Source organism: Tenebrio molitor, chromosome 7, assembly GCF_963966145.1.
Source record: "Tenebrio molitor chromosome 7, icTenMoli1.1, whole genome shotgun sequence".
In the NCBI taxonomy this organism is placed as follows: Eukaryota; Metazoa; Arthropoda; class Insecta; order Coleoptera; family Tenebrionidae; genus Tenebrio; species Tenebrio molitor.
Window position 1 is genome coordinate 10192260 of NC_091052.1, and position 27672 is coordinate 10219931.

The 27672-nt window shown below is 36.4% G+C and overlaps 1 protein-coding gene across 1 annotated transcript; it reads right to left on the bottom strand.

Moving 5' to 3' along the window:
* Positions 1-27331, bottom strand: hh (hedgehog signaling protein). Its single transcript, XM_069052952.1, has 3 exons — positions 26563-27331; positions 3529-3790; positions 1-1092 (listed from the first exon to the last, which is right to left on the bottom strand). The coding sequence occupies exons 1-3, from the start codon at positions 26845-26847 to the stop codon at positions 407-409; spliced, it is 1233 nt and encodes a 410-aa protein (XP_068909053.1). The 5' UTR covers positions 26848-27331; the 3' UTR covers positions 1-406.
* Positions 27332-27672: the final 341 nt, after the last annotated feature.

The following is a 27672-nucleotide window of genomic DNA, read 5'->3' on the forward strand; positions in this document are numbered from 1 at the left end:
TTTCATGTAATCACATAAACATTTATTTTATCTCGAATATAAAATTTATCACCATAAATAATAGTTAATTATATATTACATAAATAATTATTTACAAATTTTAAACAAGAGGTTCACTATACAAAAAAAAAATTATATGTACATAAAAAATACATTACATACAGTTTACTTGGTAGACGCGAACGTACCCACGAGATTTAGAAATGTGAAGAATGTCCCTCGTGCGTACGTTCTAACAAACAAGCTTCTTCAAATGGCAAAGCCGATTTAGCACATAATTTAGTAGTCATGGCATAAATTAATTAAGGAACACTTGTAGGTTTATGTTTACACTTTGTCATAACAGTCTATTCACTAACTAAAGTCACTGGCCAAATAAAATTATTAAAACTATCTTTTTTACATATCACTCGTGCAGATGCGAAGGGAGCAAGTAGTCGGCAGTGACGTACAGCGCTTTCGCGTACCAGAACACCCCAGGAGAAGGTTTCGTGGTGCGATCGCTTCCCGACCACCCTAATATGGGTTTGCTCAAGACCGTCCACAACCTGTACAGCCCATCCTTCACGTTGAAAGCCAATCTGACCGGCGAGAAGGCCCAATGGGCCAACCTCTGGCTGTCGATGGTAGCGTAACAAGACGCCAAAACGTCGTTAACCACCAGAGTACCCACGGACGTCAACGGCGCAAAAACGCCAGTCTTCCAGATCGGCTTCAGTTGCACAATCTCGTCTTCAGTCAGTCTGTTTCCGCCACTCACAAAGAACAAAGAGTCACCGATTTGCAATTTTTCCGCGTATACTACTTCTGTCCGATTTTTAGTACGACCACCCGAAACGAGCAAGTGGGAGGGGGTGACAGTTAGGGTGCGACCGGAGGAGAGGGTTATGTGGAGGAACTCGCGCTTTTGGTGGGGGTCGTAGTCTAGGAAAAGAAGGACTTCGCTGAAGACGATCTGGTTGGTGGAGGGGTCCAAGGCTTGGATCTTCTCGCCGATCTGGAGCTGGGACAGCTGTCTTCGGGCCCCGCTAGAAGTCAAGACTGTGCTCTCGCCGGAGAAGCAGCCGCCGTATTTGGCCGCCTGGGATGACTCTGGAAAAGACAAAGGAAATGAGAAAGAAGAAAAAATACAAAAAATAAGACGACAAAAGAAGCTTCTGGTGGGTAGCTTCTAGGTGGTACAATGCGAAAAGGTTTATTTTATTTGAAAGACAACCGGATTTTTATTTCCAAGTAGGTATCTACGAAAGTCAAAAACCTAGATAAAATCACAAACGTGTTAGAGTAATTTTATAGATTTGAGCCTCTGATCAATTTTTATCAAGGCACTTTTTCTCTCTTTGGGCAAAAAATTCCAGATCAAAACACGCAGATCAAAAGTAAAAAGACCCTGTGGCAATTTTTGGTTTTGATGAGAGACTCCATTTTTGATATGGAACCCATTTCTGGGACCAACACCGAATCTGGTTTGGCGAACTGGTGTCCAAATTGCGGTTTGGACAAGGTTATACGCGGTGACCCAAAACATCGCACTTATTCGACGAGCTTGATTCATAATAGGTAGCCGTTCCATAAATTCTCTGACTAATCCATGTCTTCGAAATGACACATCCTGTTTGTTACACGTCGACTCCTGAAGTATTCTTCGTTATTTTCCCCAAGTGGTGAAAGAAGTCAAAAATTTAAGACGTCCAACAACAAGATGTTGCACGTAGAAATATTTATGTTGCCGCGGCGACTTTGACCATTTCAAAATCGTAATCTCTGCGAGAGGCATCTTGTACGAATAATGGAATCTTGCACACCTGACTGGCTTCACTTAAACCATTTAACCAGACAAAAACAAAGTTTCAGGAAACGGGAAATGCCGCAGAACCAATACTGCTAATCCCGCCTATCATACAACGTTTGACGTGTACGTCAAGGTAAAACTCCCGACTCTTCGTTTACTCCGGTCTAATGCGATTACGAGGGCCCAACTTCGTCTCCGCAAAAATATTTAATTGGTTTCAGTTGTTGAGCCGTTTTGAAAGGAATTTTGCCTTTTCGTGGTCCGCGCCGATGGTGTCATAATCGGAGGATCTCCAAGCAAAACAAACCGCTTGACGTCCCCGAATTCTCGTTTAATTTTTGACGAATTCCGAGAAGCCATCGCCGTCACTTTTCGAAAATCAGGCGATATTTTCGGTACAGAAAGTGCGCGCCCGAGACTTAGCCAATAAACCCCGCTCGCCAAGAATGAACCGGTTTGGTTATAAATAAGGTTTATCTTTACCAGAATATTTAATTTCGAAACGGCACCCAATCCTACCAACTTGCAGCGCATTATCATCAAATCCCAACGATCTGGTCATTTGTTATTTCGAACGCCAGAACCTCGAATAACGTTGGCGACGGCCACTTGAAAGCGATACATTTCAGATAGCATCGCCTTTGACATTTGCTGCTAGTTTAATAGCCCCAAATTAACTTTAGTAGTTCATGTTATCTATTCCCTCGGAAGATAAACCACCAAACTAGTTGTCGATTTTACGGCGCGCGCTTTTATCCGAATTGTTCGCGTGTTTCGAATTTATCTCGAGGAGGGTCGCGATTTCGATTCGGTTTTCCAACATGTCCGAAGACGGGTCCTGACGCGGATCCTTGCGGAACCCCAACCGGTCTGGACCGCGGACGGTTTGCAAGAATTTTTCTGAATTCGTTGCACCTGATGAGCCGGTGCTTACGTAAGTTCTTTTAAGTATCCAGCGTTGTCATAATTGATGATTTATTATAGCTTTCCCATTTTTACGGCGAGGAGTTAGTTCTCTTCGGTCGAGATAATCCAGAATAACCTTTACCGAATTGGAAATGGTCGGATGATCGGCAATCGCTAATGAAGTCAGATGCGGTTGTATAACAGAATAATTACGAGTCGGTACAATGCATGAACCTGCTTTCGCGATTGCGTTCCAATAAATTCAAAATCGAAAAAACCTCGCCTCTGTTCGCAAACGGCTGAAGATCTTATCGCCGATGTTTATAAGACATGGCGAGATGATTGTCAACAGTTTTTACAAGACGGGCCCGGAGGCGCTGCTCGTTGAAATATGGAACGTACTCGTACAGGCGGCCACCATTCGCATAATTTCATATCGTTTTAATTATTATTACGGAGCCAAGAATTCACGATAACGACTAATCATACTGTAACGTTACAAAGTTATCGGCGTCAGTGTAATTATGGCTCAACACCTACGCATACTCAACTATTTATTTACAAGACTGAAAAACCAGACAATACCGACGATTTCTCCGACCAAAGTCAAGGGCGACTCATTTTCACGGTTTAATCAGATTGTTTACTAATCCGTCCTTCGATTTGTTCTACACCCAACAAGTACAAGTGCAAAAGTCAACATCACTCCACCACGTCACCTACTCCTCCATTTCCCGACCTGTCAAAATTCGTGTTGTGACAAGATGGCATGACAGTCGCGGTACCAACTTAAAACGATTGTAATTTATAACCAAAACGTGTATCTTTACCTGATTTGACTGAGCAATGTATGTGAGCCCTACTTTCGTAGTAGACCCAGTCGAAGCCCGCTTCCACGGCCAGTCTGGCCAACATTCCGTATTTCGAACGATCTCGATCTGAGGTCGTGATATCCACGGCTCGTCCTTCGTAGTGAAGGGATTCAGGCGTGTGGTAGCCTTCTTCGTCCCAACCTTCCGTTACCAGGAGGCGAACGCCGGGCCACTGGTTCATCACAGATATTGCCAAAGTGTTCAGTTTCTCCTTGCACCTCTGCAAAAAAACACATTCTTGAAATTTGACAGCACATTCGAAATCTGTCAACATTTGACAGAGCGTCCTACCAACCGCACAAAAAAATCCAAAGTCAGATTTGCAATGGAAATTATTCGAAGACCCAGAAACTAACAAATTCAAATGCAGACAATTTCATTCCAAGATAATTAAATAAAAATAATTCAGTTCATTAGGTACTGTATGTACAGTAAATAAAAAATTAGTTTGGCAAAGATATTCCTTTTTGCTTCATGTGGTTGGCAGCTTTGACGTAAATTAGACTACCGCAATGACAAACAACTAATTTTTGTATTTTTGCCAGTTGTTGCAATTACATTTACATTATTTAATCAGATGTGATTACGTTATTATATAAAAATAACTTAATTTCAAGTTTGCACATGATTTCGTTTGATATTTTTGATATTTGACACACTTTGACAGCATTTAACCTAAATTAGAATTTCCCCCGAAACAACTTATGTGCCATAATTTCTGAAAAATTAGCTGAAGAAATGGATGGATAAGTGGTAAGCCCAGGTATATGAAAATGCATTAATATTTCATTGTGTCACAATGCAAATATGAAGAAGCCGTTTTGCTAAACCAGTTGTAAATTTGTTCATGTCTCGTGATGTCGAGTGGGAGGTGATTAGAGATGTGTTAAATTGATTAAAATTCACATAATTCAGTGAACAAATATGCAATTAATTAAGAAAGTGTACCGATAGCAAATGCAAAACTGCAGAAAATCATTACAATAAACAACTTCATTACCGACGCGGCTATGAATAATTAATACAAATTTACAATACATTAGCATATCTATTAATAGATGTAAACATCTATATCTTTTACTCTTTTACTGTTATTTTATTATTTACTACCGTAGAACATAGACGTAGTGGTATGACGTCGCGCGGTATAAATTTCACTGTCATAAAATTGCTTGTCTTGTCTTACAAATCGGTTAAATATGCACCAGACAAAGACTTGTGAATGAACCGCTTCGGTTGTAAATTATTCGACATATCGAACCTACCACAGGTCATTGTGGACTTGGTTTATGGCAGGTAAACATTGGAACAGTTTTGGCGTTCAGCTCGGCTTTTTGTAAAGAAGTGATGAATGGCCGTGGGGGCTCACATCCCAAAGAAAAATTTGGAAAATATACCCACGCAGATGTTTGTCCGGTTACCAACGCGATGGAGATTTTTTTTTTATTTTAGAAAAATTTGTAACCTGTGGGATGGTGTCTGACGATAATTTTTGTGTACGAATTACAACGGGTGGAGAGTTTGGAGGGATTGTAAAGGAGTGGAGTGCTAATTGTACATATTGGGGGTCGACAAGGTGATAAATTTTGTAAGAGACACAGGTGGGAGCAGGACCGGAAGAAAACCATACTTTAGTCTGACAATAAACGAAGCCGCAAGGTTTTGTAATATGGACCCAGGGGTAGGCCGGCACAATACCTGCGTCAAACGGACAAACATTGGTTATGTACACATTTATCCATTAGTCCATTTTAAATATATTGCTTTAAAATGAATACACAGAGAAATCCCAAAGGCGCCGCCTCGCATTTACCTTTTAGAGAGGAATGCAAGTCGACCATTCATCACGCAGAAAATATCAATATGGGGCACAATGGACTGGTATATTGAATTTTTCAGTCAATTGGTTTAGAGAAATAAGTCGATTTATTTGCGCCACATGCTGGAAGGAAAAGACGCTCCGGCAAAGGACCCGGTGAGGGTCCAGAAGTGGGATTAGGCGAGCTTAGTGGATAACAAGTCGAGAGGAAAATTTTGCGGAGCGGTTTTACGGTCGAACATATTAATAATTGCAGGAGGCATAAAAGCAGGCATAAAACCATGAGAAACTAATAAATATTTAACATGAAGAAGTCGAGATGGATTGACGGCTCTGTCCATAAAATCGGCCATTTTTCAATCGTTTTGTCAAGACATCAACACAAAACCAACGAATCATAATTCATTTGCCCCCTTCGTCTGTGTAAACCGGTATCATAAATATTTAATCAAAATGTGCGAGGCATTGTATTGGTCTCGGACCTTGTAAAAAAGAACACAAGTTTCTCTCTACAATGCGATTCTTATTAATCGTTTAAAATTCACTTTATAGCTGCCCCACAACTCCTAATAACACACCACCGAGCTAAATTACACCCCAACCGTATCCGCCCCGTCTGTTCGTCATTCTCACGCAAAAAACATCCCGAGATCCTACAGGAAGTCCGTACCTGGACGCAAACTATCATTTTTGCCACCTCGTTATCTCCTGGGAACTCTTGTTTTACACCCACCCGCCATAAAACTTTTCACAATTATCGACCCCCGTGCGCTTTACAACTTCCTGCCGCCGGACAGGTACGAACGCGTCGGAGACGACGTCCAACAAAATTCAAAAAATTGTGTCAACTTGCGTGTTTGTGCCCGTCAAGGTGACACGTCAAGTGTCCAGATTTACGGCGAAAATATTTTGATGTTTGTTGAGGAAGTGCATGTGCACACGGTGAATGGTGAGTGACACACGTGAAATCAATTTTCTAGGTGAAGCTGAAGCATGGGCGGAGTGCTGCGGCAGGACACCGGGGCCATCCGACGACAAATAATAGAATTCGTTATAGTCGAATGTCAAACATTACTTGACTGGGACGTTGCTAACACGGCATAACTTGTTAACACTACTAAACAAGCCCCCACAAAGGAACATAAAGTAAACCGTAAAAGGCTTGGATTTCAGGGAATCTCCGCTGCCGAACCACTTTTTCAGAACTCTTTGTATTTAAAGTAGTTGTACTTTTTCATAATGTGAAGAGAAGATCACCTTTCGGTGTTTATTTGGTGATGTGTTTGGGTTAATGCGATGTTTTGCCTGATGAAATGTTGTACAATAATAGGTAATTCGAGACTAGAGTGGGTACTTGGGTTGTCATCGAAGTGATGTACTAAATCCATTGAGGAAGAATTTAATCTGGATTTATTGCCTACTTCGCATTTTATCTTCAGTCTACAGGTCAAGCACAAAAATACATCCTGTCCCGTTACTTGCAATTTCTATCGGAAAGAAAAATGAAAGTCATGATTTTCCAGACGTGGCGTCAAAAATATATAATTGTTATCTATATTGTCGAGACTAGTTAATACTTACTTAAGAAATTTTATTGAATCCTACAATTATGTAATTCTGACGTAAGTATGTCTAAAACATGTTTCCACAAAGTCAGCTTTGCAACATTTTATACAGTGTGGAATAAAATGATTTTCATCTACTCTCGTATCAAAAATAAATTACTCCATAGGATTTAGGGATATTCGTTACTAGGTTGCCATAAATTTGGTTAGGTTGGAGGCTATGTGGTTTCTGTTAACAAACAAAAGATATCCCAAAAATGTAAGACAGCAAATTAATCGTAACAGTTGCAAATGACTAATACTAATTTCTCGCTAAGTGACAGATGATTTTTTGTTTCACAATCAATTTTGGTTACTGGCGGCATATTTATTTGGATTCAATTCAAAGTAACCAACCTTAGGCATTCAAAATAACTTTTGAAAATTCTAGTTACACACAACATGAAAAACGTTATTTCCCTAAAAGTTCGAATTCTAGGGAGTAATTTATTTTTGACACGAGAGTAGTTACCTTTGCATTACCCTCAAAATATATATCCAAATTCCAAATGGAATTTATTGCGAAGGGATGATATGAATGCAAAGTTGAGATTGAAATTGAAAAGGAGCTAACAAAAGCATGTCACAGCTAGTGTTGAAAGTGGCCACCAACGTTTGTTAATTCAGTTTTGTATACTTATTGTAACAATTGTCAGTTCGATTGATGACATTTATTGACAGAACTAATAGTTCGGCACTTCAAAAATAAGTTGAGCGGTGCAGGAATATTTGCATGACCAAAAATTCCAAAGCAAACTAGATGAAAATCATTTTATTCCACACTGTATTTGTAAAATACGTGGAACAGTTTGAATCTTGTGAATTTTGAGGTTAGAAATATTATTTGAAAAGAAGACGAAAGTTTATTTTAATTATAATAATAATTAAAGGAGCTGTGGAAAATTGTGTTTTTTGCCACAAGCACAAAATCAATCATGTTGTAGCGAATATCTTCCTGCTAAGACAGATCCAAAAGAGAGTTTTTAGACATACTGTCGTATATTAGGATCATTTGCCACTCTAGTCTAAAGGTGTACAGTCATAAACCACTACCCGATGAGTTATGTTGTCAAATAATGAAAAACAGTAATTAGTAATTTTTTATAAATTTGCCTGAAGGCGGAGGACTACTGACAACCATTGATTTAGAGTTGTCAGTTTTGTAATTTTGGGTTAGAGAGTGTGTAGAGTGGGTGGATTTTTTATTTTGGTACAGACTAATTTTTGCTTACAACAGCTGTAAAATAGCTTACATAGGTACATTAGGTAGGTATATAAATTTTTATCCTAATGTTCAGAAAATAATTTACAAATTGTTAAAAATTAAAAACATTAAAAAATAATCACATATTATATCCCAAGTGCAACATTTTTTATCGGAAATTTTTTTGCTAATGAACGAAAACATCCGTAAATGAGGTCAGAAGACCAATTATTAGCAAATAAGAGCACGAGACGAAGTAGAGGGCTTTTATTTGATAATAATTGGTCTTCTGACCGAATAATTTAGGTATGGATGTTTGAATTAATTAGCAAAAAAATTTCCGATATTAAAATTTTGCACGAGGGGTATACGGCTGATTATTTCCTGAATAGAATGAAACCAAACGCATTATTTCCAATCCTTTTTATACAAAATTATTTATTAAAAAAAAAAACCGGTACCGACATTTTTTATCAGATTATTGCACATGTGCATTTTAGAGAAATTTTATCGGGTTATTTTTTGTTTTCTCGTTTTGATTGGTCAATATTTGTCACGCAATTGGTTGCTAAACACATGAAGGAAATAATCACATTAAATATTATTGCACGAAAATATGAGAATTTGTACATACAATCAATACTGTTTTGTGAATAAAAATTTTAGTTGATTTCAGAAACAGTTCATCCCAAGTTCTTGGTAAAAATTACCATTTTGTGCGGCACCCTTTAACCTGGTATTGACAGGTCTGTTTGTTACAAATTTGCAAGGGTAATAGCAAGTCATTTAAATTCTTTCAACCTTGACTAATGTAGGCATCGTGGAGAAAAAAAAACACGTATAAAAAATACAAATACACTCCTCATAAACTTTACATTATGAGAGTAAAATTGAAGCAAGGTAGTCTCGGCGATGAACAACAAGAAAACCATAAAAAAATCTATTACGGAAAAAAATTATACTTATTTAAAAAATGCCAGCAAAAGACTTACTGACTCCAAACTATGAATTTTGGTTGAACGATATTCAAGAGTTTTATTTTGCCTAATATTTTGTGAATTATTTCCTATTACAGTGTAATAAGATACATATTCGTTTTTGATTGTTCTGATTAATTATTCTTTTCAACGAATAATAAGAAAATTGTAATAAAGATAGAATAATACCAAAAAAGAAATACCGGGTGGAGAAGGGATTTTGGTACTTTAGGCACTTTAGGTGTAAAAGTAAAAATCCTCGGATATTGGCTGCCCTAATCATTTTAGAACAAAGCCTTAAATACAAAAGTTGTAGAGTTTTAAAAATGGTTTCCAATTCTTACTTTTTCTGTTTTTTAACATCTTCCGGAAGTACACAATAATGGAAAAAATAATTGAAGAATTTGTGAAAATAGCAATAGCAGTGAAGTGTAACCGAGGTGCCTATGTACCAAAATCCATTCTACACCCTGTATATGAAAATGTAAAAGAGTCTTTTATTGATTTTAAATTTTAAACTGTGAGAAATCCTAGACATTTAAGAAAAATGTATTCTTCCTAAAAATCTTCGAAGAAAAGGAGAAATAAAAATGTTCGCAAATTTTTACACTGACGTTAATATTTAAACGTACAGTTAATTTCAAAATTATCGAGTACACCTCAAAAATCAAGAAGCCGATTTATTACAGTTTTTTCCAGATGTGAAGATGCCTTTTTGAAATGTGGACATCATATTTTTATATAGGTTAGGTAAGTTTGACAACATAAATGTCCCTGATATTTTAGGACACCATAATATTGTTTGTTTTATCCTCTCTACACGGTGCTCTTCGTGATGTTATAATATTGGGCTACCCTCCGGATCGACCACCCTTTTTCTAATTTGGAAAGAATGACCACTTTCGTGTATTCGGTTAGATTAGGCATTTTGTTTGTCAAAATTGACATTGATCTTTGACAAAAAATGTAAGTGCATTTTACACTGTAGAAAATTAGGTGTACTCTATAATTTTGAAATTAACTGTAGGTATTGAATTAAAATTTTCAAAAATGATAAATGAGATAAATCTTTGCAACGTTACATCAGTTCAAAATCTTATCTTCTGTTGTCAGCAGAATTAGTGATATCCGTGTAGGAAATTAGGAAAATCGACATAAAAATGGTGTGAATAATTTTCAGTTCGTAAAGCAACAGAATTTTTTCCCAAGTAAAAAAACCTATCTACAAAAATTGTGATAAAATTTTCATTAGTTGTGAAAAAAAAAATTTTTTTACAAAGAAAATACACAGAAGAGGTCATGACATAAAAAAATGTGTAAGTGAAATATTAAAATTGTTAGGTAGGTATTTCATATCATAACCTAATACCTATTATTCAGCAGAAAATGTATTCGGTGAAAATGTTTGTTCTGAGTCACTCTCCCATAAAAACAAAAATCTGCAGCTTTGTTCAATAACCTCTAATCCAACCTTAGTAGTTTTGTTTATTACAGATTTTTTTGAACCCAGTAGATACAATCAATATGAGAATAAATATTTGCACTTATGTTTATCACTGTTCCAACTTTCTTTACACTTATCTTTTGTTGAAGTCGCTTTTTTAAATTTTTGAGAAGGCATCCGCAACAAAACAGTGATTTTTTGTACAGTTTTATTTTCATAAATAAATTAAAATCACGTTCTCTCTAAAAAAATAAAGAAGTTTCTCCTGTAATTTATTGGGCCATTGTACACTAATGTTGACTGACAAATTAGATAAGTGTATGTAAATTTGTATAAAATTAACAAGTCTAAATATACACTGGGTATGTAAATGCAAAAAAGCAAACACGTCGAAGAAATAGTAAATTAATATAAATAAGACATAAATTTACGATTTTCTGGATGAATGGGCGGCTTATTATAGCCTGTAGATAGATGTTTTTAATCTATTGGTTTAATGGGTATCTATTCTGCATATAAACTGGCAGACAATATTTAATTAAAAACGCCCCCTAAAGCACAAGTCTGGTTGGTGCGTCAACGAACTTAAATCAGTCACACTTGGCGGCTTATCGAAGAAATTCGATGGAGAGGTCGCTTGATTTGTCAAAATGGCGAAAAAGTTGTCGACGGTTGCGTGGTCGATTTTTTCCGTGAGAAATCCCCGCGAAAAAATGATCGAAAAAGGTGGGAAAAGAATCTCATTAAAAGTTTTGTCGGTCATCTGGTGCGAGGCCTTAATAGGTACGTACGGTTCTCGTCGTGGTCGTTTTTGAGTGTTTTTTGGCGAGTATTTTATAAAATCGAAATCCCCAAGGCAAACATCCAACACTCAACAGATTGCGAGTTTAAAGCCGCAACGGCAATGAATAATTGGATAGGGCGTTGAGAAAATGACTCTGAAACCAGCCTCAACACCCGAGGCGATCTCCAACGAGCTAAAGAAATTTGTTTCTTACGAAGGTCATCGGATGCCGGTTCGTTTTGTGTTTATTCGACACAATATGCTCCACGCGGTAGTGCTTCGACGCCATCGTTGCGGAGAAAGTGGCGATTTGTGGCCCATATGAGCAATGTTAGATAAATCGGGATCTGCTGAAGACGCGATGGCTACAAGTAGGCGGGCAAGAGCTACGCCCGCCCCATGCCAGCCGACGTTTTTTGTTCTCGTTCCCTTATTTCGGCTTTACAAAGAACTGGGACTCATTCCGACCATGTCGGCTTCTTTGACTCGGACCACTGCCTTGCTAACCAGTCTACAAACGAACTACCTCTCCCTCTACTGACACGGTACAGTCGGCATTAAAGAATGTGAAACTAATTCGGAAAGGTTATGGCAGAAGAGCATCCATCGCGAGCGGAGCCCGCGCTTTTCTTCCACGTCCCCGAGGAAATTTACTGACATTTTAACGAACCTCGGGCGACGTTTCTGGAAGTCTGAAGCTGCTGCTAGAATCTCGACCGATGTTGTCCCAAAAAATGGAAGTGCACAAAATTCCAAACTCAAGAAACATTTTATTAGCTCTAAGTCTTTAAATGGTGAGATTTTACTGTTCAAGAGACGACAACGTAATGAAATGTCAGATGAATAACTATACTCGTACTTTGTGTATGTGGACTGAAATCAAAAATGTTTTCTTAAAACGTTTTTTTTTAATTTTTTTTATTTTTACAGTCAAAGAGTAAACTCCTGTTGTCCCACCTAGAAGATTGTCATTTTGCCTTATCCTATTTTCCACGGTGCAAAGCATTTCAATAAATTGGAAGAGTTGTTTACAATTATTGTTTTTTCTAGATTTACAATTCAGAAAAAGAACACGATGTAGCTTCATAAATTATAAGATTTGTCTTTTTTGGCATAGCAAGAGTTTCCATTCCTCGCTTTGGGTAGGTATTTATAAAAAATACAAATACAATGAGAATGATTTTTTAATAGAACCTCTAAGCTGTAACATCTTTTTTTAAGTTTTCACACCAAAATTGGAAAGCCAAAACTGTCTTATCTCTTAAATAAATAACAAAAAAATCACAAAATCTAAAAAATCTTAGGGAGAATATCAAAAACATTAAAGTCTCCTATTGCAAGTGAATTAGAAACTTGTGCCGTCTGAATTTTTTTTTAATGCTTTAAATTAAGACCTAGACTGTTATATTTTTACAAGTATGTACCTAGTTATTTCCAATTTAATTGTTGCTTAATTTTCCGCGATGTCTGAGTTCTATTAGATACAAACTAGTAAAACTGACAACAATGCAGTATAGGACGCTATTTATGACATCAAACTTAGAAAAACATAACCTAATTCATAACAATACAACATGGCTTCCAATCATGCCAAAACAACGTGAATGCATTTTTTAATTAAAAATATTTTTAATGATATTAAATTTTTAAACCAATACAAACGAACCAAAATTTTCTAAAACAGTTTTCTCTATTTTGCGTTCGTAACAGAGCTGTTACGATACCAAAAACAGTATCGTAACAGCTGAAAGCGGTTCTACCTATAACAGCGATAGTATAATTTACGGTTATCTTATCATGTTGGTACTATTGCGGACAAGGAATCTTGGACGATTTGTCATTCCGCTTACATAAAAATGTAAAGCTGGCTTTAGGTGTAACTAACCTCATTTTCGATTTTTGTAATTTTTATCATACTGACATGCCAAAAATAAACTTTCAAATGTCAAATAGTTTCAAACGTCAATCATAATGACAATAAAGCGTGGCTTACATTGACATTTTTTGAATTGACATAAATTTGACTAAAATTCCGTGTTCACAACTGTACTGCCAGACTCCTCTAAGGTAGTCTAAAGTTTAGAAGATTCAAGTCGACAATTGTTTCACTTGTTTTTACCAACCATCATAAAATTCCCCAGAATTTTAAAATTCTTACTTTTGATTTAAAAACGGCTCAAAAGGTGCAAAATAAAAAAAATAGTATTATTGTCCTACTGTGTTGTTATTGAACGATAATGACACAGTTTTCTGATACGTTATTAGAGAAATATGTAATCCCCTAGGGCATTATCTTCAAATAACAGGCTCTAGGGCGTTATAAGGTCTTCGTTACTTAGTTACGACCAAATTTTGACTGATAATTAATCAAATCATTGTCAATCCAAAAACACATGAAACTAGTCGGACATTAAGTTTTGAAGGCACCACGGGTGTTATAATGATAAGCCCTCGGTCGGCGTACTCCCCTCGGGCCGGAGGCCCTCGGGTTTCACTCTGCCGACCTCGCGCGTTATCAACCTTATAACACCCTTGATACCTTAATAACTATAAAAAACTGGTTTCTTAAGGCGTTTATTCCATTCGTCCTTTATAAAACTCGCGCCTCGCGACTCATTTTATAAACTTGGACTCGTGAAATAAACACTTCCTTATGAAAGCCGTTTTTTAATGTACATACAATGTACTATTACTCGTACTATTATATTCTCTAAGATTTCCTTGGTTAAAAGAATAAATGCCTTTCGTTATTAGGTACGTACCTACACCAAAATCTTTTTTTTATTAAGCTCGAACACTTACCGAAAGTCACAATCAGTTTCGAATATCAGAGCATTTTTTATTGAGAAAAAAATTGTTAATTTTTTTTTAATTCAGACAATATTACTAAAATCACAAAACATTTTCTTAATTTCAAAAATGTAAAGATTCTGGCGCTCTGTCCACATAATGGTAGTGTTTTAAGAAATTTTAGAAGGAACATTTAATACTCTGATTACAAAGGAGAAAATGAAACACCTACACCGAGTGAATTAGGAACCTATTTTTTTTAAATTGTCAAATAAAGATCTGACAATTTTGTCATTTATTTACATCTCTACAGTACTATGTACTTACTTCCAATTTAATTGAACCGGAGCTTATTTCTTAAAGAATAAGATATTCATTTAGTCATATAAGTATTCTTGTATAATTTTGAGAATAAAGTCATTTTCAAGTTATTTGTCTGAAAATTTATGATGAAATGATTTTTTCAAAAATTCTTTCAGTGGGTTTCGGATTAACACAAAATACGGTTTCTAAGATGAACAGGAAACTAAGAATACATTTTAATTTTCATCATATCTTATTACCATTATATTTTTAAACTATCAATCGAACCAAAATTTTACAAAACAATATCTTATTGCCTTAAATTTTGATAACAAAAAAATTTATTCATTTAGTTATTAATTATGTATGGGCAAAGTTGGCGTCGATTGTGAACGCACCACGGATTACAGATCACGGATAAGCTGTTTAAATATAACCTCACTTTTTGGGTTGTTTGTGTTTTTACTCTGCAAACTGACGAGTGGTGCGTTTACAATCGACTGTTCAACGCCAACTTTGAGGATAAATTTAAATGAACACATGAAAGTTTTTATTAAAATCTACCGGTATAGTCTTCAGTTAAAACCAGTTTTGAACATTTTGCTTGATTTTTATTAATTCTTTTTCAATTCTGCAAGTATTGCTGAAGTTATTCAAAAAATTTTGCTAATTTCAAAAATGAAAAATCTGTAGTCCCCTATTTTAAATAACTGATTGGTCATGTCACATACATACCTGTATTTGTATTTAAAAAATAAAATTGATCCTTTACTTTCTTAACTACGTAGTAAAAATTTCATTTTCGAATACTTTCTTTCTCACTTGTGTTACTTTCAAATCATTTGCATTTTCTCTTCAATTTCTTTTCAAAACCAAAATAAAAATAACAAAACATAAAAAAAAGTAAGAACAGGAAAACCAAAATTAACAAAAAAATTTGGGAGACACATTCTTACTATTTATGGTGATTAGCGATTGATGTCTGTCTACGTCAGACAAAAGATGTGTAACATCTCATTATTACTACGACTCGAGTGCGTTTTTTTGCGCCACGCCGTATATAATAATAACGCACTGAAAGAATCCGTCGTCTCGCGGTGTTGGAGAAATAACGGCGACAATTATTTGAAAAACGGCACTATTAACGCTGGTAGACCGCAATTGTAAATTGTTACATGGACCTGAATGGATTTTTCATTATTATTGCCCCTGTAGGTTACATGAAACCCTAAAAGGCCGCCACGTAATGGAACACTTCATTTTAAGTACTGTAAAGTGGTTTATAAAAGCAAATTGGTGTGTGAATGTCATTTAAATCAATAGTTTTGTTTTATTCTAAAACAATTTAATGGGTGTGGTTGCATAAATTTCTTAAGTAATTACATTTTTGACATCTGCGGTCATATTTTCAATTTATTTATTAATTTATTGTTTTACGGCCGAACACGTGACTCAATTTAAATTATAACTGAAACGGCGATCTTCAACACCGTATTATTATGAAACTCCTGAAATTGAGGAAATTAATTGGATGTAATTTGATCCGAACTGAACATCCATCATGACGTCAAGGTTAACCTTTTTTGTTTAATCAAACGCTTTCAATGACACTACAGGTGGATATCGACCTGGCTCAAACCCAAGAGAAAAAAATTACAACGATCACAACAGAAAATTTTTACAACAGCGAGCACTTCCAGTAGAATTTTTCTTGGGCGCAACACTCTCAGAAATTGCTTCTACGTCTCAGAAATGAACGTCAAAGCCGAAACAACTCAACTATTTTTTAATTTGGTTTCGGGACAATTCTGTTGACAATTTTTGATCGATAGAGGTGCTTTTTGCTACTGACCCGTGTTGAAGGATTCGACTCAGCACAAGCTAATAAGAGAATCCAAGTTGACAGGTGTTATCCTAAGTGAATTCCACGTTTTTTTTTTGTACTTTACAATTACCAGTGGTATAATCAGCTCGAGTAGTTGAGTCTGGAATCGTGAGAATAGGAGACCGACATTGATTGATTTCGATCATGTGAAATACAAGTGCATTGGCATTTTTATCCATTCTTGGTTGATGGTTTCTGCAATGTAATTCATATCGGTCCATTTGTTGTCTTGACGTTTAGAACCATAATTGCACGAGACCATAATTATACGCCAATTAAAAACCAGAAAAAAGTGCGTACGACATATCGTTGTCAACCTGCCGGTGTTGATGTACTTCTTGTCGATGCTTTCAATTAGGATAACAGCGCTAGATAAAATCGATGCGTTTGTTTTATTGCAGTTTATAAATATCACCGAGACGCTAATAGCTTCATTAATATCGCTTAAATAACAGCTTGCTCGCGGTGATGTTTGTCCTAGATAAAATTGAACAATTGTTATGCAACGTATGACTCGGATGCACTTTCTTCAGCTGTACGAAGAATCTCAATGAAAACGGCCTCTGCTAATATTTACCCCGCGAATTAAAAATGCTAACAAAAGGGGGAAATAATAGAAAGGCTAACAAGCAATGTGCAAACACCGCGTCGCCCATATTTGCTCAATATCTGTTCCTACATCTATTTATCCAAATTCTTCGCACCACTCACGATAATTGTAATATTTAAATCACGTTTTAGCGTCGACTTAACGATTATATCACCGATCAAACAATGATAACGAACATCGAATATAGCAATTAATCTGAACTGCGTAGCTGGAGTTTTATGGGACATGGGAACGATTCTGGAACGACCGTGTGAAACCAGGTGGGGGGGATTTGTTTGGCAAAATATTTTTCAGCTACTGTTGTAAACAAATTTTTATGGACGTGCACAACAAGGAAGTGGAGTTATGCAAGATGCCAGTGGGATTACTAAACACACCACTCATCATCTATCTGACATTGTGGTATTGACGTGAAGAAGTGTGTTGAGTGTTTACACATCTATTGTGACGTGTAATTGCTAAAATACAATAAAACTTGCAGTGTCGGTTATATAATAGTGCATTTTGTTTAGCAACGCCGCGTTGGCTCGAGTGCTTGGTATTTTTTATGGAGATTCTTCCCAAGTGTTGGAGGTCGAAAGCTAATCCGACTTAAGCGTTCCCTTTATAATGCTGTCTGGAATCCGTGGATTATCGTTTTATATTATTTGGCTACCGGTAACCACACTGCAACCAATCCAATATTATTACTAGATAATAGGCTTTTGTCAGGTCGTCCCCTATCGAGATCCCTTATCTTGTGCATCGTCACTGCGGTTTAACTTTACGATTTGATTGTCCGTGAATCGGAAAAGTCTTCACTATCGGCACTATCAATTTTTGACCGTTCATTGATCGAGTAAGTGGGCTAAATCTTGTGCGGTGATGTGTGTCTTGAACGCGTTGACATCGGAGTCACCTCTTGTCCGATATTTGGATTAGGTTACCATCGTTGATCGGATGGGACTTGTTCATGCAACCGTGAGCTTTCATCTTGTTGGCGTCAAATTGTATATGTTTGCTCTGATATCGTACGGTTTGTTTTAAATGCTGAACTCGTTTCTGTGTACGCTTTTTTGTTTACTGTCAGATGATTAAAAGTAATTTAAAAGGTGTGAACCAGAGTACAATGTCTGCTGTAAACTGTTTAATATTCCTCTCTGTCAACTGTTTTATGTCTCCGTCAATATTTTCTGTTGCACCTTTGACATTTTTCTCGACGGACGATCCTTGGAATCCCACTCGTTAAATCTTCAAGCTTATTTTCTTCATCTCTTCGGATCGTGCAAAATCACAATCTTTACTCTGCCTGGCGAAATTTTTAGAATTAAGAGAAGGTGGTTTTGTTTCGTAGGTTGCTCTTGGAAACAATAAAAAATCTATTGTTCTATTGTTAAACTTCCTAGTCCTGGCAAACTGTGAAATTTTTTTTCTTGTTATAAAAATTCTGGCTTAGTTGTAAAATCCGCATTTTAGACATAAAATAACTTTCATCAAATTAATATAAAGTGTTTTTAGTAGATATATCACAGAAATTAAGGTTTTTTTTACAAATGTGGAGTATCTTCTAAATTCTTTTTTTTATGTTTTTTTTATTTGATGTAGGTACCTACGAGTATGTATAAGAATCTTATTTGAAAATAAATTTATAATTTGTTTGCCGAGTTGGCCAAGAAAATATTGCTGAAAAAAGTGTTTCAGCCGAAGGGTTATTAATGAATAAAAAAAATCAAGACAAAGGATCTCGGTGAAAAATCTCTTCTCCCTCTATATCTTCGAATTTCCTTGTACCTCCCCCGGGCCCCTCTATCTCCCCAAGATCTCCTTGTATTTCCCATAGATCTGCTGTATCACCTACAGATCTGTCCAAGATCCCTTTTTTCTCTACCTTTCTCTATCTACCTGTATTTTCTTCATATACCTGTATCTTCCCATGATCTCTCTGTATTTTACGTGGATCTTTTTGTATCCTCCATCGTGGATTTCCTTTTATCTCTTCCGGATCTATCCAGGATTTTTCACCGATGGGAAAGAAAAACTTCCCCCTTTAACTTCTACAGAGGCCAAATAAAAAATATCTTGCGATGAGTAGAGAGATTAGATACATAACATAAACTGAACTAAAGTCCATTCAAAAATCAAAAAAACCACAGCCTGTTGTTTTAGGTTGGTAAAATTTAAAAAACCCTAGGTAGATATTTTTTCATACTATGTTGGTAACTATAAATTATGACATTTATTTGATTTAAAATAAAATTCAATTAAATTTCGTTCATATTGTTTTATTAGCAGCACGTTTCATTTACTTATTGATTCTTATTATTTTTACTTAAACGTGCCCAGAAAAACAAGACATTTTATAAACACTTAACCTCAAAATTACAATTCTCACCAAATTTTACACTAAACAGCGTTGCCGATAGGAATTATCGAGGAAAATGCGTGTTTTTTTGATTTTTGAATGGACTTTGGTTAACAAATTTTGTTAAGAAAAAAGTAATTTTTCGATACCAAATCTCTAGATTTTCGTTTCTTAATTCTTAAAATTTCAAAACGTGTGGTTTCAGGAATTTAAAAAATTTATACAATCCTGCCGAAATCTTCGAAAATAATTCTTACAAGAAAGTATATATTTTAAGATTTTATGCCAAGTTAGATATCAAAGAAATAAAAAAAGATCATCTTTTTTAGACGATTGAGTAAAAGAAATTATATTTGTAAAATATAAACCATTCACCATTATTTCAAATTCGGACTATCTATGAAAATCTGACATTTTAGTTGGCAGTATTGTGATTTGTCTTGATAAATCTATTTTAGGTTATAATTCAACCGAACACTGCTCCCAAGTTGTTACATTTTTTAAATAATTGAACGCATTAGGAACAATAATCGTAAAATTGTAATTGAAATGAAACATACATATTTGTAGGGCAGTTCTGGGTAAATTCTTATTAACTAAATTAATGACGGAATTGACAACAATGCGAATATTTAAAAACGAAACGTCATATGCGTGTTTAAAATAATCGTGAACGGCATATATGTACATATTTTGAAAAGATTTTTTGATTCCCTGTGAGAAATAAAAATATATGTAGTTAAATATCTTGTTAACACACACAGGTGGAAAGAAAAAAAATGTTAATGCAGAAATTCTATCCTTTAAAAATGTTGACTTGTAAATTTAATCAGCCTAGAAATATTGCCTAAGGATAGAAAATTATGCAACAAGTGCATAAATAGTATGTACTTTTTTTCATGAACGGGAAGTTTAAGCGCTAATCCCATATGTGAAAAAAAACGCACTTCATGGATAACGTAAGTTCAAACAATATTTTTTCGAAGACCATTAAAACATTTTCTTGTTCGACACTTTCAGAATTTGAGAATTTTCTCCTGTGTGAACGGATTTTGATAAATGTCACAACTTGTCAAAAGGAACCGTGAAGCTAATTTTAAAGATTTTAAGCGATTTGGAGCCTTTAAGGGATGCGTCGAAAAAAAAAAACGTTGTATTCAACTGGTTCGTGTGTTAATTCGGCTCTTTATGGCACTCGCGGGCCTTAAAACGTCAAAAAGTGTCGTTTGTCTTCGCCTGTTTTCTGCTCCGCCTCGACTAGAAAACCCAGACTCGGACGAAAAAGATGCACTTTTTGGCCTTGATACGCGAATAACTATTTACGCACTAAAAATAATGAAATAATAGTTTTTTAACAGTCATAAAAAATTGTTTTTCAGTACCAAATCAAGAGCCCAGACTGAGAATTTGTAGGTATATTTCCAACAATACAATTTATTGTTCAGAAGAGTTCTAACACATAAAATTTTTTAAATTTAAAAAAATTGATAAACCCAAGGAATTTTATCTGTTTCGGTGATTGGTTTTGGAATTTTTTTCTCCACAAAATAATCCATTTTAGTGATTAAATTCACATTGAATAATTTTGAAAAAATCAGTTAACAATCGTAATATGTATCTGTATTTTCAATCGATTAATTGACATCACGATATCAATTAATGCATTAATGAAACAATCGGAAAGTGGTTCTATCGAAAACTCTTAAAATTTTAGAAAAATAAATGACAATGCACATATTTTTGTTCTTTTTAGATACGTAAAGCTATGTCGCGTTGCAAGAAAACAATAGATTTATATTTGGTGAAATCTGAATCACGAGATGCACGTGTCACAGCAACGCGACAGGTATAAAAAAAGTATTGATGTCACATCCGTCGATACCGGGAAAAATGTGTAGACCGAAAGTGTTGTACGTTTTAGACTTGAGAGCAACCTGAATTCTGAGTCATTATTTTACAGTTAAGTCAATACCTGCGTCTGTACCAACATTAGGTATCAAGTTTTCCCATTCAGTTTTGAATTTTATATACTTAGAAACGATTTTTATGGGAATTCCGTCAGATTTCCGAGAAACCGTAAGGATCAAGCGAGCACAATCATATAGCGTGGAACGTCTAGAAAATATGATATCTTGGTCGGACTGTTGGTATGTACGTACTTTCATTAGCATATGACAAGAGCCCTATTGTATTAAAAGTGTATTGGCGATTCGAGAAAATTATTTTCATGTTGCTAAACAATACAGGCTATTGTTACGGAGCCATGCATCAGTATACAATAAAATAATAAATAATAATATGTGGCTAGTTCACGAAGAAATTAACAAGTTATATAAGGAAAGCTCATTGCTTCGTGGTCGTAACGAGAACTTGGCAAACCACTACAATAAAGAAGAGTCTGCTGGGCCCGTTACGGTCACAATACCGGAACTTTTAAGTTTGATTTTATCGAAATAAAGTAACTGATCAAGGTGGTATGCGAATCTATTAAATCCTCACCTGTTTGGGCTGTAAAAGCTCGATCCTTATTAGTTGAAGCTTTATTTGAAGTGAAGAATGTGTATTAAGCACGTTAACTGGTTACAGCATAAAGTTAATGGTTACACTTACGCTGCTTCATATATCAATTACATGCCGTATTAAAAGTTGCTTATAAATTTAACTTTGAAAGGCGCAAGAATTCCAAAACAAACTCTGCCCGAATAAAAATACACTGTAAAATTTGATTGGTTTTGTAAATCGACCAATAACTGTAAAATTGTTATGTCAGCGGAAAAATAACCAAACCGGCATTAGCTGTAATGCCGTCAAAGAACGAACCACCACTCTCCATCACCGAGCCAGTCCAGTTGCGCTCAAATCCAATCGCTTTTTTCAGACGTCCTCGCAAGTGCCAATTTTCAGCAATCACCATTCCTGAAAAATCGCAGCCGCAACGTTTCGCGTCACCTTTCCGATCTCTTGATTGGAAATCATCATAACCTTGACAATAACATTAAACACACGTCTCGACGGCTTGAGGTAGGTCGGCATTCCTTGACCAAAGCGGTTATTGTTTCAATGAATCACTTTTGCACAAATATAGAAATTTCCTCGATCGAGCCGATCAGTTCCTTAAAAATATTTCGCATTTTTCCAGGGTCTGTGCGGGAATTTTTATTGGACTAATTAAACGACTGGAAATTAATGTTTTTGCACGGAACGTTTCATCTGATATCTATAAAAGTCTAATTGCCAATGTTAAATGATTTGTCAGCGAATACGAATGTCAACGCTTACCTAACACTTAATTGACAATATTAATTGCTGCTAGAGTTGCATGCAATTAGATTTAATCCGCGCTAACTCGACCAAGAAAAACGTACAACTACTTAAAATTAACGGCCTCATCAGCATACCTCTTCTGCCTTATGTAACATCTAAGCAACCACCTAATTAATTACAAGATTGTAATCTCGTTCACTCTTGTTTCGCAATACATCAAATTTTACTCCTGAAACTCAATTAAAAACTAGATTCCAATTCTAATTCTAATTTACTTCAAGAACGAGAATGAAACATGAGATGACAACTTCGGAAAAAAATTGTCTTTTTTTTTGTTAAAAAGTTTCTTCATATTTTTCACCATAGGAGATAACATCGACAGGATTTGTCCACAGCAGCCACCATCATCCAGAAAATATTGTATCCTTTATATGTCTGCCCGTTACCATAAATAATTGTTGAGAATGTAATAAATAATAATGATGAACCTTTTGGTTTATAACCGAACATGTTACTTTGGCATAAATGAATTTATGGCCTCCTTCATAACATAAATAACGCTAAAAGAATATCGTTGGGCAACACAACCTGTCTTCATTGTACCTAATAAATGTTTTTATCACTACTGGTACAGTGCTACAAATACAGAAAACGCCAAGTCATCCGCCGCCGATTTCAATAATTTTATCTGGAAGATACTCCACGAAGATCCCTGTTTCCTGTGTTATCACATACTTCGCGTTCAAAATAATACCAGGCGGCGATTAATTATTATTGGAGATACGCGCTTCAAATTCCAGTACTCCAGGAATTGGAGATTAGTTATCCTCGAAAATTTCGCTCGATAGCGATGGAATTTAATCACAATTGAAAAAACCTTGATCTGTATTATTCATCAGCGAGGTTGTAAAATACATTTCTTGGAAAAAATCTCTATCTAGGACGCTACAACAAGTCTTTTACCTGTTTAGCCTTAAACAAATAAAATTTGGTGGGATAAAGCAAAACAAATAAAAACCATTTCATATTTAGGTACGTCTCCGGGCAACTCCCCTTGCTGGAGCCACACCACACAATTTTCCAACACACATTTCCCTCATTTTTCCAGCGAAAAATCAACTATTCCCACATCCGTTGATTATGATTTACGATGTAAAAACTACTGATAACAAGATTTATGGCAAAATCAAACAACAAAAATGTTAAAATTTATAGTGCATGTTGCTCATTATTTTCTTTAATTAATTTTTCATTTAAGTTATCATTGTATCAAGCGTAGATCGTTTACATGATTTTATAGTCTAATAAGTATCAAGTTTTATGTCACAATTCCTTTGGATTTCAGGTAACGCTTTATCTGACGGAAAGTAATTTAAATTTTAATATAAAAAGGGACGTCGATAATTTAAGAGTGAAGCATCACGCGGACTAGTTCCAGTACCGAAATTAGAACCGAACTGGAATAAATTGAGAAGTCACCAAAGAGAAAAACTAAATTTTTTGATCGATATCTCGATCGACCTGTTAAAAATTCCGCTAAACGAAAGATCACGTTTTATGAATGAAAAATTGAGATAACTGTTACTACATAAAAATGATAACCATGACGCGTAGGTGTTGCTCAATCGATTAATTCGGATTGTTATTTACAGCTTGTAAATTCCCACTGCAAAATACCCTAAATTGCAAAATACAATTTATATTGTCCATAATAAAAAACACAATAGATATTTAGCTGTTGACTATTGTTTCCATATTGTAAAAATTTCCGATACATTAGCATGTCGCATTTTTAGAACTTTTCGTACTCTCGTTCAAAATTCATTATATGCAAACCGACGTCTCAGAAACAAGTTTTTTGAGATGGTGAGATTTCTATAAAAAACTGGAAAAATGGTTCACCAGTTCCTCGACAACAGTGTACTTATCGACAATGACCCCGTTTTGACGAAAAGTAAAAGATGAACAATATCAATATTGACGCAAGATTTTTCACAACCCGGAAACTGGAATGCAGTTTCGTCATCAATAAAATCGTCCGTTACGATTTGAAAAATCTGAGAGAAATTGAAATTGTGTTGTGACATCATGTGCGTTACAATTTTGTGCGTGTCACGTTTCAGATTAATGCATTTGTGCCAAAATATCGATTGTGGGCTCAGTTTGGGCTCCTTGACCCAATTGCTCAAAAACTGGATCGGCTGTCACACTCCCCGAGAACCAGTAAAATGTGTTGCGTACAGTCTGATATGAAGATATTGCGACAAAAAAATTTTAAAAAGTGAAACTGTAGTTTTGTGCAGAGTCCGAGAAAGTAACGTTAACATCTTGTCTGGGCGAGCAACGTTCGTTGCGTCGCATGGTGAGCAATTTGAATTAATCGTGGAGTGTATCTGTTGAGCTTTCGGCTTCTTCGTCTCTTGACACATCTCGTTTTATTACACACCGCCTTGATTCTGTCATCCCGACACCTCTTTTATTGGCTTGGTACGAACAAGCGTCGGCAAGTGAATTCAGAGATCCGGTTTTCATTTCGTCAATTTCCACATTTCGGACCCGAGAGAGCTTTAACCGGTGAAGTTTTCTGTAAAAGTGAGTTTCGTAACGCGTTCTCACGGGACACGCTTTTTAAGGTTTCCTTCCTGCTCTTGATTTCACGCTCGCAGCTTTCTGTAGAAAATACTTCTTCGGCCGAGATGAATTTAATTAGTGACCGGTGAACAAACAAAGAGTCCTAACAAGGTGCGGTTCACAATTTTATTATACGTATTTAACGTGCAATAAAATTAATTAGACAAACAACTGTTTATAGCATCCCAGGAAAACCCGAACGCTATAAAAAAACTCACTAAAAATGCCTCATTTCCAAAGACGCGCACAATAGCACTTTTTCCGACCGGACTTAAGTCACGTCTGCTGATAAGTCGCGTTATCGCCGTCGACGAGCTCTTTTCGAATCGGAAAAGTGGAGAGTAGTGTCGGGGGTGGCGAGGTGACAGCGACGACGCCACCGGACAAATTAATTTGGACGCGTCTTCAGAAATGAAGAAATTCGGTACGCGTCCGCCTCCGAACATTTGTTTTCACCTACATCGCCGAACAATGGAATTCCATCAAAATCAGCGAGCAATTTATTTTTAATGCGATAAATTTGTTGATAAAACATCTCGACAATATGTCGCTAATCAGATTGACCGGTTTGCCGCGCCGACGATTTCCGAAATCGCAAACTTTCTGACCTGATTTCATCGAAAACTATGTGACTTTTCAATTATCTCACGCAACGAAAAGTCATTTTTGAGCTTTCAGCCAAGTGTTTACCGTATTAACTGCCGTAATTCATAAACCTTGGTTCTTTCATCTCGATATATCGAAGTGTAAATACCATTATCTTTTGTCTGGAGACAGAGACAGGTTTACACTGTTCTTCAAACAAACAGTTTAATGTTTATATGAATATTTCTCACGCTGTACAAATACGTAACACATGCAGCAGTTTTCGTGTTTTCTTTCCAGACGCCTTTTCGGATTTTCCTGGAAAATTTGTCACCTTTTGACTTTCACGACTGTTTACTACCACAGTAATGACTTTGCAACTTCCAGACTAATGTAATTATGTCATTATCACCTCTATAAATGCGCACAAACCAGCACATTTTGACTCATTGCCAAAATTAATTTGCAAAATTATCCACAATTTTGACCCCTTCATTTATTTATTTCACAAAAAATATCTTCGCAATAAACTCAACGCAAAAAAATTCCTAACAATTTTTTTTTATCTAGTTTTATGTTTTGCAATATTTTTATTGTTTATGTTATAAATAAATTATTAATTTGTTGGTAAGTACTTTGTTTGTTTTTTTTTTTAAGTCGGGTGGGTGTGTAAAAAAATATTTTGGAATAAGATATGTTTTTGGCGCCCTGGGATGCGCTTCGGGGGCCGGCGCGGGCGGAGTCGAATTACCTGGGTCATGAGCCTGTCGGCGCCGGTGCCCTCCTCGTCCTTGAAGATGATGTCCTGGTTATAGTTGGGCACCAGATCCTTGAACCTGGTGTCGTTGCGTCCGATGCGGCCCTCGGTGAGTCCGCTGGCGGTGAGGGTGTTCTCCGGGACGTTGGGCACATGCTGCTTGAAGACGAGTGGCGTGAGTTTGCGGGGCCCCCGTCGGCGTCCCACGCCCCGGCCCGGGCCGCAACCCATGGCGCCCAGGACGAGGGCCAGCAGGAGCGCTGCCGAAGCAGACCTCATCTCCGAACACACGCACCATCAGCACTCCTCATCTTGCACTTGTCATAGGTGAAACACCGACTGCGGGCCCCACTCTGCGGCCCTGGCCATCTTCTGTCGGGCTGAGCGGCTATTGGCCGGCGGGCGGGGCCCAGGTGAAGGCAGATGAACCTGCACCTCGCAAATCAAAGGATGCTCTGACGTCACGACGGTGATTCGGGCTCCAGGTGCCCGACGCGCTCTGGAGATTTCAACGAGCGGATGACGCCCACGCGGACGCACTCCACTGGGACGCTGCGCTTGTTGTGGCTAGCTGATGCGCTCCTGAATCATCGACGAGGATATCTTCTGTCACTAATATTGGATTACAAGATTGCGTCTTCCACAATCGCCCTTCCACGCACTACACACTGACTAGGTACTTTTTGATTCGGTCTCTATTTGCTGTTCTCTCGCTCAGATAAGACACACTAGTGATACCTCAACCGTCAACAGACACTCACTACTCACTACTTTTTGATACTAATGAAGTATGATAATCGTTCATTTAATCTAAAACCGAGTTTAAATTTTTAAACGCACTCCGCAGACACTTTCACATTATCACAACTTGAAAATATTTTTTATCAACGTTAATAAATCGACGCCTTCTCTTGTCTCGCACCCGAAGAAATGATATTCATATTCTCCAAATAAATAATATTTCTCTTCCTTATATTTACGTTACACTGAATAAATAGTCGTTATTTCCTTATATGTTAATTTCTTACGTCAATGCATTTTATATGGGTATATCATATATAGAGTGAGTTCGCTAAATAAATAGTAACATGTACATCTCTTGAC

What these genes read in the sequence shown, in the direction of transcription:
- hh (XM_069052952.1), bottom strand. Translation starts at nt 26,847, where the DNA reads ATGAGGTCTGCTTCGGCAGCGCTCCTGCTGGCCCTCGTCCTGGGCGCC. An exon ending in CCGACAGGCTCATGACCCAG is followed by an intron (nt 3,791 to 26,562) that starts GTAATTCGACTC and finishes GTTTTTTTGCAG; the next exon opens with AGGTGCAAGGAGAAACTGAA. An exon ending in ACATTGCTCAGTCAAATCAG is followed by an intron (nt 1,093 to 3,528) that starts GTAAAGATACAC and finishes TGTCTTTTCCAG; the next exon opens with AGTCATCCCAGGCGGCCAAA.